The 19,171-nt window shown below is 39.2% G+C and overlaps 1 protein-coding gene across 1 annotated transcript in view; it reads left to right on the plus strand.

Annotated features, from left to right (window-relative positions):
- NKAIN3 (sodium/potassium transporting ATPase interacting 3) overlaps positions 1 to 19,171 on the plus strand; it is a 312,172-nt gene that overhangs the window by 285,053 nt on the left and 7,948 nt on the right. The window contains exon 8 of the mRNA XM_047841962.1: positions 18,330 to 18,391. Coding sequence (XP_047697918.1) covers positions 18,330 to 18,391 — 62 coding nt within the window. The remainder of the gene's footprint in view (positions 1 to 18,329; positions 18,392 to 19,171) is intronic.

The following is a 19,171-nucleotide window of genomic DNA, read 5'->3' on the forward strand; positions in this document are numbered from 1 at the left end:
CTGCTGTGACGTTACAGAGAAGAACGCGCCCCCATCCACCGGCCCTCGTGCGACGTCACAATGTCGACGCCTGTGAGCAGGCCTGTCACTCGTTCCGAGTCAGCACCTTCTCCAGTTCCCTTAAAACTGCAGTCTTAGAGCTCCCTACCATCATTTTAGGGATGAGGAAATGAAGCCCAGAGAGATATAATTCCCGGCACCTTGCACCCATCTGCCCCACACCCTCGGCACTAAGACTCTGTTACAAAGAAAATGAAAGCCAGTAGGCAGGGGTCCCTACAAGTTCCTGGAGTCTCTCTCCCATCCAGACTGTCTACATTCCTCCAGGATTATCTTCTTCCCGACAGAAAACGAGAGCTTCGTTCCCTCCCACGTATTCAGGCGCCTTGCTGCACTAATTATTTTTTCTCTCTCTCTCTTTCTCATCCTCCCCTCCCACCCCCATCTAACTCTTTTCTTCCCTTCTCTCTGTCCAGTTTCTTCCTCCCACTGGATCTTGTTCCTCAGCTTATGAATAAAGTCACATAATTAAAATAAAAAACAAAACAGAAATTACCCCGACCCCCCCACCCGGTATATACAGCTAGCTTTCCCATCTCTCATGCTTCTTCCCTCCATGTTCAGACTTTTCTACAAAGTAGTCCAGACTTATAGCGTTCCCTCTCTCAACTGCTATTCACCGTCAGACTGCTGCTGTCAGGCCTACTGTCCTCCATTATCACTGAAAACGCTCACTCAGAGGCCAGCAATGACCTCTTAATTGTCAAATTCACTTAGATCTCATCACGCTTCATTATAATTAATGGCTTTGGTCACTGTTGACTGCTCCCTCCGTGAAAATTTTCTCTTCTAGCTTTCCTGTCTCTTGAGTTTTGCCAGGCAATCCCATCCTTTGAACAGCACTTACTTTACCAATTAAAAATTATTTTGAATATCGTTACGCAAATTAAGCACACTGCCAACACAGATACAGGTAACAAATTTTGAGTTAGTACTTACCCTGGCTAGTTTTGGAGTAATGACTTCTCATTAAATCCTTAAAATGTTAACTTGCCGTCCCTAGTAAATAGCCCACTGTTAACACTGAAGCATTTTAAGTAAGATCAGACAATAAAACAGAAGCATTTTAAAGTAAGACCAAACAATAAAACAGATGTTTATCCCTTTTAGATAACAAAAGGGCACGTGATATTCTCAAGAGCTATATTCATGGACCAAATATTTAATGGAAATCTGATTTTATAATTCCTTTAAAGAAGTGTCATACAAGTAACCAACAATAAAAGGTATATACGGAACACTCATCTTCATGTGCTTTTACTAAGTAGTTTATTGACTAAGGAAAAAGTAATTTACTGTTCCTTCTGGGAGCAACATTTGGAACTGGAATCTAAGTGAGGTATTTGGGAATATTCATATAACTTGGATGCCAGCATGAAAATATAGTAGGGGAGAAGTTAAAAGAATTTGTTTCTCCTCCTGAGTTGTATGAGGTGCAAAGTAAATTAATTCTAAATTATACCTAACCAGCCTTTTAACTTTTTCCATACTTGTTCTCATAGAAGGAAACAGGATCTCTCTCTCTCTCTCTCTCTCTCTCTCTCTCTCTCTCTTTCTCTCTGTCTCATTTGCTCTTGCGTTTGCTCTCTCTCTCTTTGATTGCAAGAACACAAAGTCTAGATTAGAGTTAATGGTGTATCCAGAGAACAGCTTTCTTTGCCACATATATAGTTCCATCAACTGCAAAGCTTGTAACATTTCCCAACCCTTACTCATTGAATAGTACCTTCACAAGTTTTGTCATAGCTTGTGTGAGAAACTGGCCAGCTGCTCACTAAACCCATTTGTTGGTTTTTCTCCTGAAACAGAGCTGGACTGCATTTCCCAGCTTTCCTGCAGTTAGATGTCCCACGAAATTGAATTCTAGATCATGGAAGGTGAACAGAAGAGGTATGCCCACTTCTAGGTCTGGCCCCTAAACACCTTCTACATGTGGTTCTCCATGTTCTTCCCCTTTCTACCTACTAGCTACAGAGAAGCACAGAAGCTTTGGAAGCCACATGTTTAAAATGGTGCCGCTACAGTGTTGAAGGCACCTGGGTCACCAAGTCATTGCTTGGAGGAGAGTTGACCAAGCAGATTGAGGACAGGGTGATAAGTGCCTTTGAGGCATGAGGCACTGAGAAGCACCCAAGAGGGTATGATCAGGAAAGGGTTCCCAGAGGTGGAGACCCTGAAGTAGAAACAGGCAGGAATTCTGCCACCAAACGGGGTGTAGAACAAATTGTGTATTCTACAAAGTGCAGGTGCCTCCTTTGTGCCTGGGAAGGTCTCCTGGAGGAGACAGCACTGAAGGAGAAGGATAAGATAAAGGATATGGATAAGAAGGAACCTGTGAGGTGAGTGGCCAGGAGAAGAACATTCCTGGCAGGTGGAGTAACAAATGCATAGGGAGTCACTTCCTAGAAGAGGCCTCTGACCGAAACAAAGGCCTTGACTTCAGGCCTAACTTCATATTGGATGCTGTGGAAGGTCAAAAGGCAATCAGAACTTCCCTGGCCTGCTGACTGTCAAAAGACTAGTGAATTAAAAGGCAGATCGTATCAGAGACTTAGTTCTAAACCCTGCATCGAGAGGGAAGGCTATGTGGAAATGATGAAAACCATACCATTTTTTTTTTTTTTACATGTTGGGAGCAAAAATAACACACAGCTTGGACTTAAGTTTTGTTTTCTTTTCTTTTATTCTATATTTGCCTCATTTTCTATTTATTCACCTACATGTTTACTTGGAAAAGTAAATTAAATCTGGGTGGGTTTTTTTTCATTATTTAAGGAAAACAAAGGTGTCATATTGACTGTTTTCTTTTTGAGACAACTAAGATGCAAGAAAACAGGTGAAAGCCAAAGTTTCCTTAGTATTTTGTCACTGTACGTTTCCTGATGTCCATGAGGGAAGATTTTCAGCAAATTCTATTTATATCGATTCAGAGTTTAAAATCACTGTGCTATTTATTAGAGTGGCAACGTTTTTAAAACCTGGGTTTTCTTAAGTTCTAAAGGCTACATAGAACTTTCACTATTCCATTTATAAACCTACTGAATTTTAATAATGCCTTTTGGGGAAATTATTTTTATTTTTATAGTGGTAAAATACATAATATAAAGTTAACCATTTGAACATCTTTAAGTGTACAATTAAGTGGCATCAAATACATTCACAATGTTGTATAACCATCACCAATATCGATTTCCAGAACTTTTTCATTGTATCGAGAGGAGCTGTGTCCCCATAAATAATAACTCTTCATCTCCCTTTCCCCCCAGCCTCTGATAACCTCTCTTCTGGCTCTATGTATTTACCTATTTACTTTCTGTCTCTTTGTATTTACCTAGTCTAGGTACCTCATATACATAGAATCTTACAGTATTTGTTCTTTTGTGTCTGACTTATTTCATTTACCATGTTTTCAAGGTCTATCCATATTGTAACATGTATCAGAATTTCATTTTTGTGTAAGGCTAAATAATATTCCATTGGACTTCAATTACTACTTGATCTACTTATATGTAGTAGTCTAAATTCCTTTAAATGATTTGTTCCATATACAATTTGAACTAAATCCCTTTACATATTAAACCTGCATTCATGAATCCATTGTAATTATCATTCTTTTTTGTAATTATCATTCTTTGCAAGTCCTTCAAATATTCATCCTGATAAACAAAACACTCACTAGTTTTTAAACTATTCCAGCAAATCTATAAATCTAATAAAATAAGCTTATGCATATATTGAATCTCAAATTTTCTTAAATATTACACAAGTTTTTGTAGCAACGTGGATGGAACTGGAGAGTGTTATGCTAAGTGAAATAAGTCAGGCAGAGAAAGACAGATACCATATGTTTTCACTCATATGTGGATCCTGAGAAACTCAACAGAAGACCAGGGAGGAGGAAAGGGGGGGGGGGGAGTTACAGAGAGGGAAGGAGGCAAACCATAAGAGACTCTTAAATATTGAGAATAAACTGAGGGTTGGTGGGGGACGGCGAGGAGGGGAAAGTGGGTGATGGGCTTTGAGGAGAGCACCTGTTGGGATGAGCACCTGTTTTGTATGGAAACCAATTTGACAATAAATTTCATATTTAAAAACATATATTACACAAATTTAATAAAGTTTTCCCATGTCTTTCAACCTAAAATCACAAGTGTAAAATTAATTAGCCAATTCAAAACTTGAATTTGTTTTACAGGGGGAATCTGCCAGACCTAACATGATCTGTCTGATTATGTTAAGAACCAAAGATTTTCATACCAAATAAACACCGATTATCCCAATGATTACAATATCCTAATCTATACTTCATAAAAGGGTTTTAAAACCTTGAAGTTGGCTTCTTTTCCTCTCTCTGTAGTCAGTTCCTAGTATTGGAAATGCATTTCTCCAATGAATGAGTATCTCAAACAATTTGAATTTGCTACATGCTGAGAGACTGTCAGCTGCCAAGCAGGACCTAAATTCCACTAATGGATATATTGGGCTTTTTTTTTAATGTTGGTAGAACAAGAGGAGGTCTTATCCCATACACTTTAAATGTGATTAGCTTAGCAGCCCACAACACTAGGACTCATGACATTAGATTTCAGTAGACAGAAGACTTTACTCCTATTAAGAGTCTCTTTCTGATTGGTTTTATACTCACAAATTCTTTAAACATTTTAATGTCTTTCCATATGACTCAAGAGACACTCCATGTACTTCTCCATGTACTGACATTCCATGTACTTCTTCCAACCATATAACATGATAGAATTCCATGTTCATTTTATATTCTTGGTAGGCTGCCAATCCTTGTAGACATTTAAATATTTTTTATTGGATTCTGCAATTCTCTCATATCTCTTCTTGTTCCAAGGTCACTGACCTGTCAAGATCCAAAAGTATTTTATAGTACAGACTCAGCATATTATCGTTTAATTTTAAAGCTTAAATAAAGTTAAATAGCTAATTCTTTATTGATTGATTCATTCAAGAAACAGTTATTGAAAGACTTGTGTGTTAGGCCACAAGGATACATAGATAAATAAGACTTGGTTCCTTTCCTGAGAGGTTTTATATTCCAATAAGTGAGCCAGACATGTAAATAATTACAGAAGAGTCAAGTGCAGATAACGATCTGTATAAAGTGAATCACATGCACAGAAAAAAACAAGCAGAGGCTAATTGTGTCTCAGGGCACCAAGCATGGCTCACAGCATGGGAACACGGTCTTATACGAAGAGTATTACATCACCAGGAAGGGCACAAAGAAAATGCATTTTAAATACTGGGAAATATATGTCAAAAAAAGCTTGGGACAACCATGGAATATTCAAGAAGGCCTGGGAAAAGACTGAATTACCCCAGAAGTGATAAGTGATTGGGTGTGTTCAGTTCACCAAGTGAATGGTGGGGTCGGCTTTGAGGGACCCTGGATTCTGTCTTATTTTGTATTTTGTATTTTGTGTTATGTATTTTGGCACTCATAAGGAAAACTAACATTTATAAGGCACTCTGTGGCAAATAAATTACTTTTCTCCCAGCAAGAAATGACTGGCCCAGAAGGCTACCTACTCCAAGCTGTGTGTGTGTGTGTACGCGCGCACACACACGCACACACACACACACACACACACACACACACACCAGGAAATGAGGGAATTGATATCTTGTCACATCTGTACCTACTCAGGTCACACCAGTTGGGATTTTCTGCTGGATGATGTGGGTCAATAAATGGATTTAATCTTGGGAAGAATATGATCAGATTCAATTTTCTTTGAACAGTAATTCAAAGAAAGAGAAAAGGATTTATAAAAGAGATCTCAGAAGAAATGGCATTTTTTTGGATACAGACTCTTAGGACAAGGAGAACCAAAGTAATAATAGAAGCCATTAAAAAAAAAATAATACTAGGGGCGCCTGGGTGGCGCAGTCGGTGAAGCGTCCGACTTCAGCCAGGTCACGATCTCGCGGTCCGTGAGTTCGAGCCCCGCGTCGGGCTCTGGGCTGACGGCTCAGAGCCTGGAGCCTGTTTCCGATTCTGTGTCTCCCTCTCTCTCTGCCCCTCCCCCGTTCATGCTCTGTCTCTCTCTGTCCCCAAAATAAATAAATGTTGAAAAAAAAAAAATTAAAAAAAAAAAAAAATAATACTATTCAAAATTGTAGACACAGACAATAAAAAAGAATTCTAGACAGACATTAAAGTGAACAGGTATTTGTGACTTGATTGGCTACATTCGTTTTTTTTTTTATTTTTTTTGACGTTTATTTATTTTTGAGAGACAGAGCATGAGTGGGGGAGGGGCAGAGAGAGAGGGAGACACAGAATCTGAAGCAGGCTCCAGGCTCTGAGCTGTCAGCACAGAGCCCGATGCGGGGCTTGAACCCATGAACCCTGAGATTATGACCTGGGCCAAAGTCGGATGCTTAACCAACTGAGCTGCCCAGGCACCCCTTGATTAGCTAGATTTAGATGAGAATGACAAATACAGACTGGGGGAAAAACTGGATAACTAAGGAAAAGATTAATTACCTGGGAAAAAGTTATAACTGTTTAGACAAATTCTTAGAACTGTTTTTAGTCCTTACATTTTTGAGCATTAGTTTTCCTCTCGGCCATTCCATTCTGCTTTATTGGCCCCAAAGAGATTTTAGAAATTCATTATTCCATTAAATATTACCTACTCCTAGAAAATTTTCAAGTGGGAAGCAACTGTCAGCACTGATTATGGGAACATCTGATTCTAGAGATCTGGACCCAGGAAAACAACAGAAGCTGGAAAGGCAGCCAAAGAAAAATAAAAAGGATGGTGTTTTCAGGATTCTTTTTTATCTTGTTTTCCCTAGAGTAAAAGGTTCCTCTGAACGAGCCCAGCAGTATAGTGACATAGCGGCCATCAGCCACCAGTGATTCTGAACAGATAGTATTTGAAAAACCACAAAAATTGAAAGGGCCTTCAGTAGAGCCAGACTGTGGTTGAAAACAGTGAGCAGCCGTTGCGTCCAATTACTGAGCTACTGATGAAGATTAACCAAAGGGGTAACAGTAACCTGTGATGGCAAAACAGAGCGCAACCTGTGTGGCTTTGAAAGAGCTGAGTAACTTTAAAAAGAATAGAAAATGTGCTATTAAAGATGAAGCCTAAAGTAAGAAAGGGGGAAAAAATTATGTACTTTCTTTCAAAATATGAGAAAAACAAACTATAAAAAGTGTGTGTGTGTGTGTGTGTGTATGTGTGTGTGTGTGTGTGTGTTGAGGGGGTAGGATAGTGGAAGCAGGTACGTTACGGGCATCTTTACAAAGGTGATACAACTCTTGCAACTCAGAGCGAGGAGAGAAGCTGCAGTCGTAGATGATTACTATCAAAGCACCCTGTAGGGACACTGCAACCAAGTTCCCCCGTGGAAGATTCAAAGACAAAATGCTAAAGACGGTCCTTGGGATCCTTGCAGAACAACTAGAATACGCATCTAAAGGAATAATGCCGAAAACATTAGGAAGAAGTCACTTTGTGCGTTTTGCATTTTGTAGATATATTTACAAAGAATCCCATGGAATGATTTGAAATGCCAAGAAAAAAACAGAGCTCTCCCCCCCCAAGGTTTGGGCTACTGTGGGGGAAAAAGGAGGAGAGAAGAAAAGCAATGCCAGTCAAAAGCCAAACAAATGGTGATGGAGGTTGTCACGTGTGTACTGGGTGGGTCCTGGGCCCTGGATCTACACTCCTGGACGACTTATCACCAGCGCTGCAGAGAGGGAGCGCTACGCTCCCATGGCAGTTAACTCCACAAGTTCTACTTCGGCTGAGCGTTATTTTCTTTCTTGCGCCATGTCTTTATGTGAGGAAGCTTAACTTTTCCAGAATAATTTAAAAAATGCTCATAAAAGGTGGAATCTCAGGCTTCAAAGTGTGGCAGACCAACCAATTTTCCCTCCTCCAAAGTAGCTACTCTTTCTAAATATGAGAAAATCAAACTAAACTCAAAATCCAATGCAAGTTCCACAAGGACAGACATTCTTATGGAGAATAGGGGAAAGAGAATGTAAGAATTCTCACAAATCATTGTTATCTTAAGTTACACAAAGCTTCTGGAATTTCAGAAATCAATAGTTAATGGGAATGTATCATGAGAACAAGATAAATATGCAAATAATATCTATAGCAACCTACCGTTTGCTGCATGATTTCCGCGTGCCAGCGCTCCAAGGCCATTAGCTCATCTCGGGCAACCACACTGAGGTTGTCATTGTTTTCTAGATGCCCTGAGAATTTCTTCAACTCACTACTAATCTGTAAGAAGCAGAACTTAGGTTTGACCTAGATATTTCGAGTGCCAAAGTCCATGTGCTTTCCAACATGCAATTGTGCTTTTCTTTCCAACAAGGATAACAAGTAAATTCTTTATAATTTGGTAAAGAAAGAGACATTGCTCACTCACTGGATTAAAACCAGAACATTCATATTTAAATATTGAGTGAGAATATAAATTACTTGCACACTGTAGAGAAAAATAATGGGCTAACCTATTAAAATTTAAGTGGATGCAGGGAGTCATATATAATGTAACACACCCAATGATCTTGCTCCAAATCAATTGTCTGCTTTTATTTAGCACAGGACACTCAATATGCAAAATTTATCATTAAAATAACAGAATTTCAAGATCCAATTCAAATACTACAAAATTGTGAAAACAAACTTCTTCTCTACCTCACCCCCAAAACGACGTGACAAAAATGTGACTTTCTTTATTGTCACCAAACTAGACTTGGTGTTTCTTCCTCATGGTAGGCACGTCCAAGAAAACTCAGCCATTTCAGTGATTTCTCTGGCACATCAGACAGGAGGTCAGGGAGGGCTGTCCTCCCAGCAGGGATTCTGAGGTCAAGGTTGATGTGGTGCTGCCAGCTGTGAGGGGCAGGGCTGGGCATCCACTGAACTGTTCGCTGATCCCACTGTGCCAACCAGATCTCACTCTTGGCTGTCCGCCACAGGGGAGCCTGGGACTCTAGATCAACTTCCTGAGCACAGTAACTTCTGCTTCCCTTATGTCTGCCGTATCTTCCACACAAAAGTCTCTTGTAGCCAAGCCTCACTCAGAACCATGGAGAGAGGAGACGTGAAATTCCAACTTAGAAAAATTGACGTGTTACAAATCATGACCGTAATAAAACTGAGGCATTACTCTTTTGAATGTATCCCATCGGATCTAAATGGCATAGCAATTTAATGCCATAATCACCCATTTAAAAAGTACCTAAATAATTAACAGTTGGAATTTTAAGTTGTGCCAGTTTCTTTTGGAACTTGTACCTCCATTCCACTTGACCCATAGAATTCTGTCTTAATGTAATATGTTTATTCTTAATTTTTTTTCTTATTCTATCATATATCTCTACAATGAAAACTTATCTATACCTGGAAATTTTATTTTCAATGGATGTTATCTTTTTAGGAATAAAAGTTCTCAATTTGTATAGTCCAGTTATCAATCTTAACCCCAAAATTAGGACATTTGATGGTTTGTCCTTCTTTAAGATTGTCTTAACTCATCTTGAGTCTTTGCCTTTTCATATACATTTTAGAGTCAGCATCTTCATTAAACTGCTGAAAGTTTTATTGAGTTTGCTTTGAATCTGTAGATTAGTTGATCCACAGATCAAATGATATCTTTATAGCATTGAGTTTTACAATCCATGAATGTTTTCTATTCTTCCATTTGTTTAAGACACCTTTAATTTCTTTCAATATGTTTTGTTGTGCTCAGTGTAAAGGACTTGCAGATCGGTTTAGATTTAGTCCCATAAATAAAAATTTAATTTTTTCCTGTGACCAGATTTTAAGTGTCAAAGTTTGTCTTTGGATGAGGTTTTGCTTACAGTTATTGGCCACCAACATGACTGAGCAAACATAAATGTATTCATCAATATATTCATCAATATGTACAATATGTTTACATTTGCTCAGTAATGTTGATAGCCAATAATTGCAACTATAAACCTATCCAAAGAAAAACTTAAACATAAAATGAAACATTTAATGGAAGAGTACCTCTTAGTGAAACGAATGGAGCGTGTTTTGGTTTTTTTTTTTTTTTTTCAATTAGTTCGTGTATTCATGGATGAGTATTAGTTACTGCTAGGATGAGATAGGCTACCTCAGGTACTTTCAATATTTGCTGCTAGTGTTGTAATTATAGAAACCTTGTTTACAGGAAAAAAATATGAGAATGGAAGGAATTTAATTACAGCAGTATCTCTCAATTTTTTGGATTCCTTTCTTCCCCAAATATTTTTGAAGGCATGCCTTTTACCAGGCACCGTTTTAGGAACTGAGGATATAGCAGTGAACAAAATCAGACAAGATCAGACAAAAATTCTTATCCCATAAAGTTTGAATTGTAGTGAGGGAGTCAGACAACAAATAAGATTTTTTTTTAATTGAAACATATAATACAGCATGGTAAACAGTGATAAGCACAACAGAGAAAATAAAGCAGGGAAAAAAGAAGGTGGAGAAGAGTGAAATTATAGGTAAAGTGCCTGAGATATATGTTAAAAAGTACCCAGTGATCTAGTACCGAAAATTATTGTTAAGGTACTAAAATTTATTACAAGATTGTTTGACAGCAAAAACTTAGAGCCATTGTCATTAGTAGCTATTACTCCATCATCATGTGAAATTATAACTGTCATTTTGTTTAGTGACCTAGAGTATGATACCCTCCAGGATAGTGCACCAAGATAAGATTCCCGATGGCTGAGATAAATACCTTTCGTGGCAAAGTGGAAAGAAGACAATTACGGAGGAGGATGAGGGAACCAAGAAAACCAGAATGACCGCAGGTACTTTCTCAGGACACATACATTTTGGAACTAAGGCTCTTGGAATGACCACCGGAAACTACAGAGCATTTGCAGAGTCCCTACATCTGCCCCAAGGCATGCTGAAGTCTACTGGTCTCTTATTGCTTCCCCTCCCCCTCCCTAGGAAAAGGAGGCTGGAAGTCCTAGACATACTTGGGGATGCTTCCACACCCTCCAGCATCTCCCCCTGACCGCTCCCAGTGTTTTCCAGACCAAGTTGCCAGCAGTGACAATGAGCTCTATCAGTTCTCTGTGCCCGTACCTGAGACAGAGGGGGACAAGACAGGCGAGAAGAGTCTATTATTCTACATGGCTATTTCCAGACAGGAAGAGGGAAAAATGGTGAAAAGCTCTAATCTGGACAGCACCACCTCTAACACTGAGGACTCTGCCTTTCCGGCCGGGGGCCAACTTATCCTTGAGCATCTCAGGGGTCCTGCATGCTTCCCTTTTTGAGTTAAGTGTGCTTTCTGAAAGTTTCAAGAAATTCTGAACTTCCTGCACCCTGAAGAGAACAATGAATAGCTACCAAGCTTGCATTTGGGTGTCATGGGTCTGTTCGAAGGGCTCTTAAGGTGCATAAAGCTGTTTGGGGCAGGGAGCAGCACAGCCCCAGCCACCCTCTCGGCATCAACAGCACACCCATCGAGGCACCCCCGCAGCCGCTCGGTGTGCCGTGAGCAGGCCGGCCGCGGCCTGAGATTCTGCACAGAGCAACGTGCCCTCTCCAAGTTCGGGGTCTTCAGACAGGGGACAGCGGATGAGGGATGCTTCAAAGCAGCTCATGCCCTAGGAGCCCAGAGTTTCGTTGCCAGCTACCTCCGAAACGACTGGTCTTTCCTAAAAGCCCTCGTTAGCCGCGGGGTGCCGCAAAATCTTATCTGTGTGAACTCAGTTGGTGTCAAGCCTCTACCCTGGCTTTTCTCTTATGAATTCATATCGCAGAACAAGTAAACCACAATTCAAGAGCCCCAAATATTTGTCTTTTTTAAGGCCTTAAATGCTCCCTTACGACTTGTAAAATCGTACTTGTAAAATCAATGCTTATTAGAACAGTCTAGGGACTGAGTCTAGGACTCGGTGGGTTTAGCCTCCCACTTCGACTCAGGCCATGCTCTCCTGGTTGGTGATTTCAAGCGCCGCGTCCACTTCGACTCAGGCCATGCTCTCCTGGTTGGTGATTTCAAGCGCCGCGTCCACTTCGACTCAGGCCATGCTCTCCTGGTTGGTGATTTCAAGCGCCGCGTCCGGCTCTGTGCTGACAGCTCTGTGCCCCTCCCCCGCTAGTGCTCTGTGTCTGTCTCTCAAAAAGGAATAAACGTTAAAAAAAATAATAATAATAATAAAAAGAACAGTCCAATACCTGAGTAGAAGGAACAGTGATAGACCGGGAAGCAAGTTCAGAATAAATGTGTGTGTTAATTGGTCCTCATCTTCCGGAGTCTTTTCATTTCTCTGAGCTAAGGGCTTTGTGGCAGGAGCTCGGTGTTTCTCGAGTCAGTGACAAGGCAGCATGCCGCTTAGCTGGATCAGAAACAAAACACCTACATTCTAGTAATTACTTGATGAATATAGTTAAATGTTTTCCATGTTTATTTATTTATTTTGAGAGAGTGACAGAGAGCTTGAGTGGAGGAGGGACAGAGAGAGAGACACAGAACGCAAAGCAGGCTCCAGGCTCTAAGCTGTCGGCACAGAGCCCGACGCGGGGCTCGAACCCACCAACGGTGGGATCATGACCTGAGCCGAAGTCAGACGCTTAACCGACTGAGCCACCCAGGCGCCCCACTTGGTGCGTATAGTTACACCTGGGACATTAAATGATAGCCTGAGCTCTCACTGGAAATGGCGTTGCCTGAGGTGTATATTTATACAAATGTGCTGCTTCAGGTGTATCAACTTAATCAGGTTTGCAATGTCCAAGTCAGGAGCGCTGAGTTACCTATTGGAACCTTCATTTATGACAAAAATTTTCCTATAGTCAAATAGAAAACTTGCAATTGGTTGTGTACCTGTTCCAAGTGGAAAGCAACTCTAGTCGTACAGTAAGATGTTGCTTGAAATCTAGAGTAACTTTGTAATTCCTTCAGGTCGGGGAGAATCCTCATCAGGGAAGCGGCATGGCTAAAGTAACCGCAAAGATATTCGGTTACAAGTAACGTAATTTCTTCCAAGAAGTTACTTGGCTGTGCTGATGGAAGTTAGCACAAGAAATACATTTCAAAGGGCTGCAAACAATGGGGTTTTCTGGCTGCAGGCTCTCCCTGTGGGATCTTTTATAGTAACACCTCGGTTTCCCAGAACGGGTGAAGGAAGCAGCGCTCTGCATAGCTGACTTTTCTGGACAGCTGCTGCCAACTCTTAATTGTGCTGATTTTTTGTTCTACACGTCAAGACTTTAATTATACAGAGTATAGAGAATTCAACTTAATTGTCCTTGAGGTCACCCAGCAAGCGGTTCCCCCAACACCCACCCCTTGTCTCCCCGTGCTTCCTTCTGTCTCTCCCAACTCTTCCCTGGCCACTCTTCTGCCAAAGACCCCCAAGTGGTGTTCTCACTGGAATAACTCCAGATTTCATGGATGCTTCCTTTCGAATCCTCTTTTCTTCATACCTCTGAAAGTCTATCTATGCCTTTTTTGTTCCTTCTCATGTTTTGTTGAAATTCATCTTATTTCTCCTGGAGAAATTCCTTCATTAAGCATCTTCTCACATCTCTCTCCTTAGAGTGAATTTTAAAATACATAGTTGCTTTACTTTATTAATCATATAATATGACTCCCTTACTGAGAACTTAAAAGCCCAAGGTCTTTCCTACTGAATTGTTTTTAAGTCTTTAGTTAGGTTATCTTTTAAAAAAAATTTTCTTCATTTTTAAAAAGCATTTGGCATCATTAGGGGAAAAAAATAAGCTTTAAGAATCTATAAACTTGGGGCACTTGAGTGGCTCAGTTGGTTAAGCATCCGACTTTGGCTCAGGTTGTGATCTCAAGATCTGTGATTTCGAGCCCGGCATCAGGCTCTGTGCTGACCTCTCAGAGCCTGGAGCCTGGTTGGGATTCTGTGTCTTCCTCTCTCTGCACCCCCCCCCCCCCCCGCCAAAATAAATAAGCATGAAAAATTAAAAAAAAAAAAGAATCTATAAACTCACCTTCAATTTATGCTCCAATTTACTCCTTCACTTGAACTATCTTCCCACTCTGGCCAATGGCAAGTGTTGGTATATCCATCAAAAACTAATTTTTTATATAGGAACATCATCATCTCATGGACTTGTAGGCTTCTGTTGCCCAAAACCCATACTGCTGCATTTTATCCATAAAGGATTCTTGATGGTTTTAATTTCTTACATACCTACTTTTCAGTGATTGTTCCTTACATTTTCTTGTACTCTTGTCTCATTTGGAAGCTTGATAAGTTGAATTTTACCAATATGTAATATTTAAGTATAGAGATTTGAAAATTTTACCTCACACTAGAATTCTGATATGCAGAGAAAGGGTCCACTGGGATGACCATGCGTCCTGATCTGGTTGAAACAGCCCCTGTTTACATAGGTTGTCCTGGCATCCTATCTGGCTTAGGCTTTGTCCTAGATTTTTTTGCTTTTCAAGTGAAATATTGTCAGTAGCAACTGTATTAGGATAACCTGGGATGGGTGAACTGATAACACCTCAAGCGTCTGCCATTAAGTCTCCTCAAGATGTGTGAGATACTAGAGCAATGCGTCGAAATCTTTTCATATGTGGTTAAGTGTATAAGAAAACCACCACCACCGCCGCCCCCGTCTTCTCCCCAAATCTTTACAGATATCTTGTAACTAGGACCTTTCTTCCAAGGACAGCGTGCAGATCCATCAATGATTAAAAAGATAGGTGCTTGGGCAGGAGTAGCAGATACGGCTAATTCCTTTCAGTGCCGGTGGAGGTGAGAAAGGACTGGAGGCTGCCAGCAGCTCAGTGCACCAGCCCATAGCTGCTACAGAGGGTCGGCACAGGGCACCCAGAAGTTGAGGTGATGGGCTGTCTCCAGCAGTGGAAGAAACAATTCCCAAGGAGCCAAAATACCAACATGTTATCAGTTCCTCAGATGCTGTCAGCGGAAAACCAATTAATTTGCTTTCGAATAGCATTTTATTTTTTTTAATCCAACTCATAGAATTGAAGTAAGGTTTTTAAATATTCATTCCGTCCAAGCTAACATGTAGGGTGTTGCTTTCAATGGTACGGTAATTCAGTTAAGTAAATATTAAGGATAAAATTATTCGTTTTGTGATAATCATACAAATGGTGGAGCACAATATTGTGGGTTTTTTAAAGCGTAGTATTCATATTAAATTAAGAAATTTGTGAAGCAGAAACATATTTGGAATTCAGGCTCACAGGTAATTCGTAATTGCCTCCCAATGACGCCACAGTGATATACCAATGAAAAGAGAAACTCTAGTTTTCAAATTTTCTATGTATACAGAGATGTACGTAGAATATATAAGATATATATTATATTTGTATACATACACACCTTAGGGTAGATAAGCTAGAATATTTTTCACCATTTGGATATTATGAATCATGCTGTTATAAATATTTGTGTACACACTTTTGTGTGGATATATATTTTCATTTCTCTTGGGTATGTACCTAGGAGTAGAGTTACTGGGTCATATGGTAACTCTGCTTAAACATTTTAGGAACTGACTGTTTTGCAAAGTGACGGCACCATTTTACATTCTGACCAGCGGTGTATGAGGGTTCAGATTTCTCTACACCATCACCAACATTTGTTATTATCTGATGTTTTTATTCTAGCCATCTTTGTGGGTATAATATAGTATCTCCTTGTGATTTTGGTTTGCATTTACCTGAAAACATTTTGCTGATGAGGTTGATGTTGAAAACAAACAAAAAAACCTTCAGAATGACGGAATACATTTTCTGCCTTTGCTTCTCTTTATCCTTCAGAGTTAGGAACATTTCATCCTTTAAAGAAGTACTTTGTAAATCAATCTAATTTTCCTATATTAGTTGTGGGCATTTTTATAAATGGGTCTTCTACATTTTAGTTGCACTTCATTCAAGATCAGTCGGAAATTTTAAATTGAATCATTCAACAAATGAAGCACCACAAAAGTCATCCTTTGAAGCTTTTAGTAAATGGCAGTAATTGAGAGCTTATAAAAAGGAGAACATTGAAATTTATGCTCACGAAAGGAAGAGAACTGGGCAAATTAAATAATGAGAGCTCAAATGTTATGCAAGATTTAATTTTTCAATTTTAGAATTTCCTCTTGAAATATCTAGACTTGAGAAAAGACTCTTTTGACAGAGCTCCTATTTTTAATTGAGGAAATTTATATTCTGCACCAGAATGAAAAGAAGCTGATTTGTGAGAGGGCCTAAAAATTGTGCAGCATTTATATGTGATTTTAACAAATCATAAATAGATACAATTTATATTTTGTTGTCTTCTAAGATGTTTGGCAAAGATACACTAAATGGAGGTAAAATAACAGTACCTGGGAAAGTTCTGTAAATAACATTACACATATCCACTCTTTGGCAAACTTGCTTGGAGATTATCGGCACCTTTTATGGAGACTATTTCCGTAGTTAAAAATACTATGATTTACAGAATCGATTAAGGTATCAACAATTTCAACTTTACTAACAATAAAAAAAATTGTGAATAAGACTGTATATAAATTTATAAAAATAATAAAACCAGATTGAAAAAATATCTATTATATGTATATTCTGGTGATCTGGTCTATTGGAGACAGAGATGGCTAAGGAGCAGATTCACAGCAGTTCCTGAATTTATACCAAAAATAATGATTCTGTGAATATTACATTTTAATGTTCAAATGATCAATATAAAAAAGTTTTCTTTTTATTTTGCTTTAAAGTATACAGATATATGCTCTTTATTTTTATAAAAAAAGTTTATTTTGTATTTAATTTTTCAATTGAATCCTTTTATTCGCAAATGTATATATTTGTAATTTTATTTTTCACACCCTCTTTAAATTTGAAAAGTGCCTTATAAATCCTATCTTCATTCAACTTTTAATCAGGGTGGTTTTCCTTCTAATTTCCCACCCATTGGTCAGCAAGATGAGGGAGTGGATGTTTGATCAAATATCTAACCTGATAAAAACGTAGTCCAATCTGACCATTTAAATGGTCCCTAGTCACTGCCTACACTTTCTGGGAAAATCTTTCCAGTGTCTCAGACGGACTCCTCCTTCACTGTTTCTCTCCCTAACATGGTGTCCAGGCAACTTATATGACCTGGTAGGAAGAGGATGAGCCTCAGGCTCCTCTAGTCTCTGTGGGGATTATCTTGGAGTAATGGTAATTACAATGGCCCTTGCCACCTGGTTGTTGTGTACCCCCACAGGACCCCAAAGTTCACGTCTACACAGTGATCTTGTGAAGCTTTGATTGACCCAGACTTACCTCAGCTTCTTCAATGGGGGGAAAAGGATACAGCAAGTCAGAAATCGACAAGAGTGACTACAGCTAGAGTAGGTCAAGGCTTCACTAGAACTTCTAAGCCAAGTCATCCATCTTGAAATCACAGGTTACTGAAATGTCTGTCTTGAGCTGAAGATACGATATAATATTTTCATACTGTGTACCTACACACACACGCACTTGCCGAGAGTTCAGAGTTCCTATATGACTGTGTACCTGTTAATGTTATAGTGCCATAATATAACCAAAGCTGGAGGTAAAGTAATTAAAATTTTTAATAGACTACCAAAAAAGGGGGGAGAAGAAGATTAGGCATTGACATTAGGATTAGAAAAGAAAGACGGAAACTGTCATCAAAACAGAAATTAGAACGAATGTCACCAAGAACAGTGATTCTATACAGACGGTGAGACAAGCACCATGCTACCACAGAAGAGATGAAACCTTTGCAAAAAGCAGATGTCCATTTGTCAAAGATGGCTTGAGGACAAAAGGCATGGGCATAGATTATGCGACTTCTCAAAGGTCTTTCTAATGATGCGATAAATATTCTTAAGAAAAAAATTGGATTCTGGCAACAAGACGAGAGGTATATCTTTTGATATATAGGGGGAAAGGGCATATCCGTATGCCTAAGGACAAACACATTATTTAAAATCTAATGTTATTTAATGTTACTTCATTTTTCACAGAAGTCAATAACAACTTTGATTTTCCAGTCCTTAAGACCCCAAGCTCTTTATGTGTTTCTTAAAATTTCCCTATTTTTTGACCATTGATCTTGTTTTTAGCAGTCTTTTATATTGAACACATATTTTTCCATTTGTGGTAGACAGATTTTTTTTGTTAATATTATTTTTATGTGTTCTACTTTAAACACCTAGTGTTCTGTGTGTTTTCATTTACACATTTATTCACATCGGGCTGTGTTGTATTTGCAGTTGATTTCATAGGTGGACTTGATGCACGCTCCTACTACCAGGATCATGTTGAGTTAAAGCCTGTTAACCTGTAAGTAAAGGTGTGATGAGATGGAAAATATTAATCGTTCTAACTTGGTCAAAACTAACCAAATCTGAAATAATTTGGACCTGCTACTACTAATCATTGGTTTAATTTTCCACTCATATTTAAAACACACCTTTTACATGTAACCCAACATCATCATTGTTGTTATTCATCCCAAAAAGAATTTGAAATAGGTAACGTGGTTTATGTTTCCAAAATGGGATTTTTATTCAGCTTTTCTTATCAGAGCGTTGATAGCTAAATTGGAAATAAAAAGGATAATGTAGTCTACAGAAGAGAAACTAGATACGTATTTGGGGGCCACATAACAGAGAAAAGGGGAGAAAGATTGGGTTAGGATCCAGGCTCTGTGTGTGTGCTCTCAGGGGCCTTCCTTGACACCTCTGAGACTTGGTTCTCCCACCTGTGATATGGTTTCAGAGGCAGAGGAGGGAAGATGGATTCAATGGGATAAGGTAGGTATAGTATATGTATAGCTTGTACCTAGTACTTAAGTGTGCCTAGTACTCAAATGTGCCTAGTACTCAAAATGGGGTAAGGTATGTATAGTGTATGTAAAGTTACCTATGATTGTGCCTAGTACTCAAATATTTGACTAACTCTCCCTAAAGGACATGGAAGGAAGTCAACAACTGCAACAAAAAGCACCTTAAACGGGACAGGTTTCAGTTGAGTATAAGGAAGGTATCATGGTCACCTGACTGATAAAATACTGGAAAGCGAGAAAATAGATACAGTGACTCCATTCCTAGAA

The sequence above is a fragment of the Prionailurus viverrinus genome, chromosome F2, assembly GCF_022837055.1.
Source record: "Prionailurus viverrinus isolate Anna chromosome F2, UM_Priviv_1.0, whole genome shotgun sequence".
Lineage (NCBI taxonomy): Eukaryota > Metazoa > Chordata > Mammalia > Carnivora > Felidae > Prionailurus > Prionailurus viverrinus.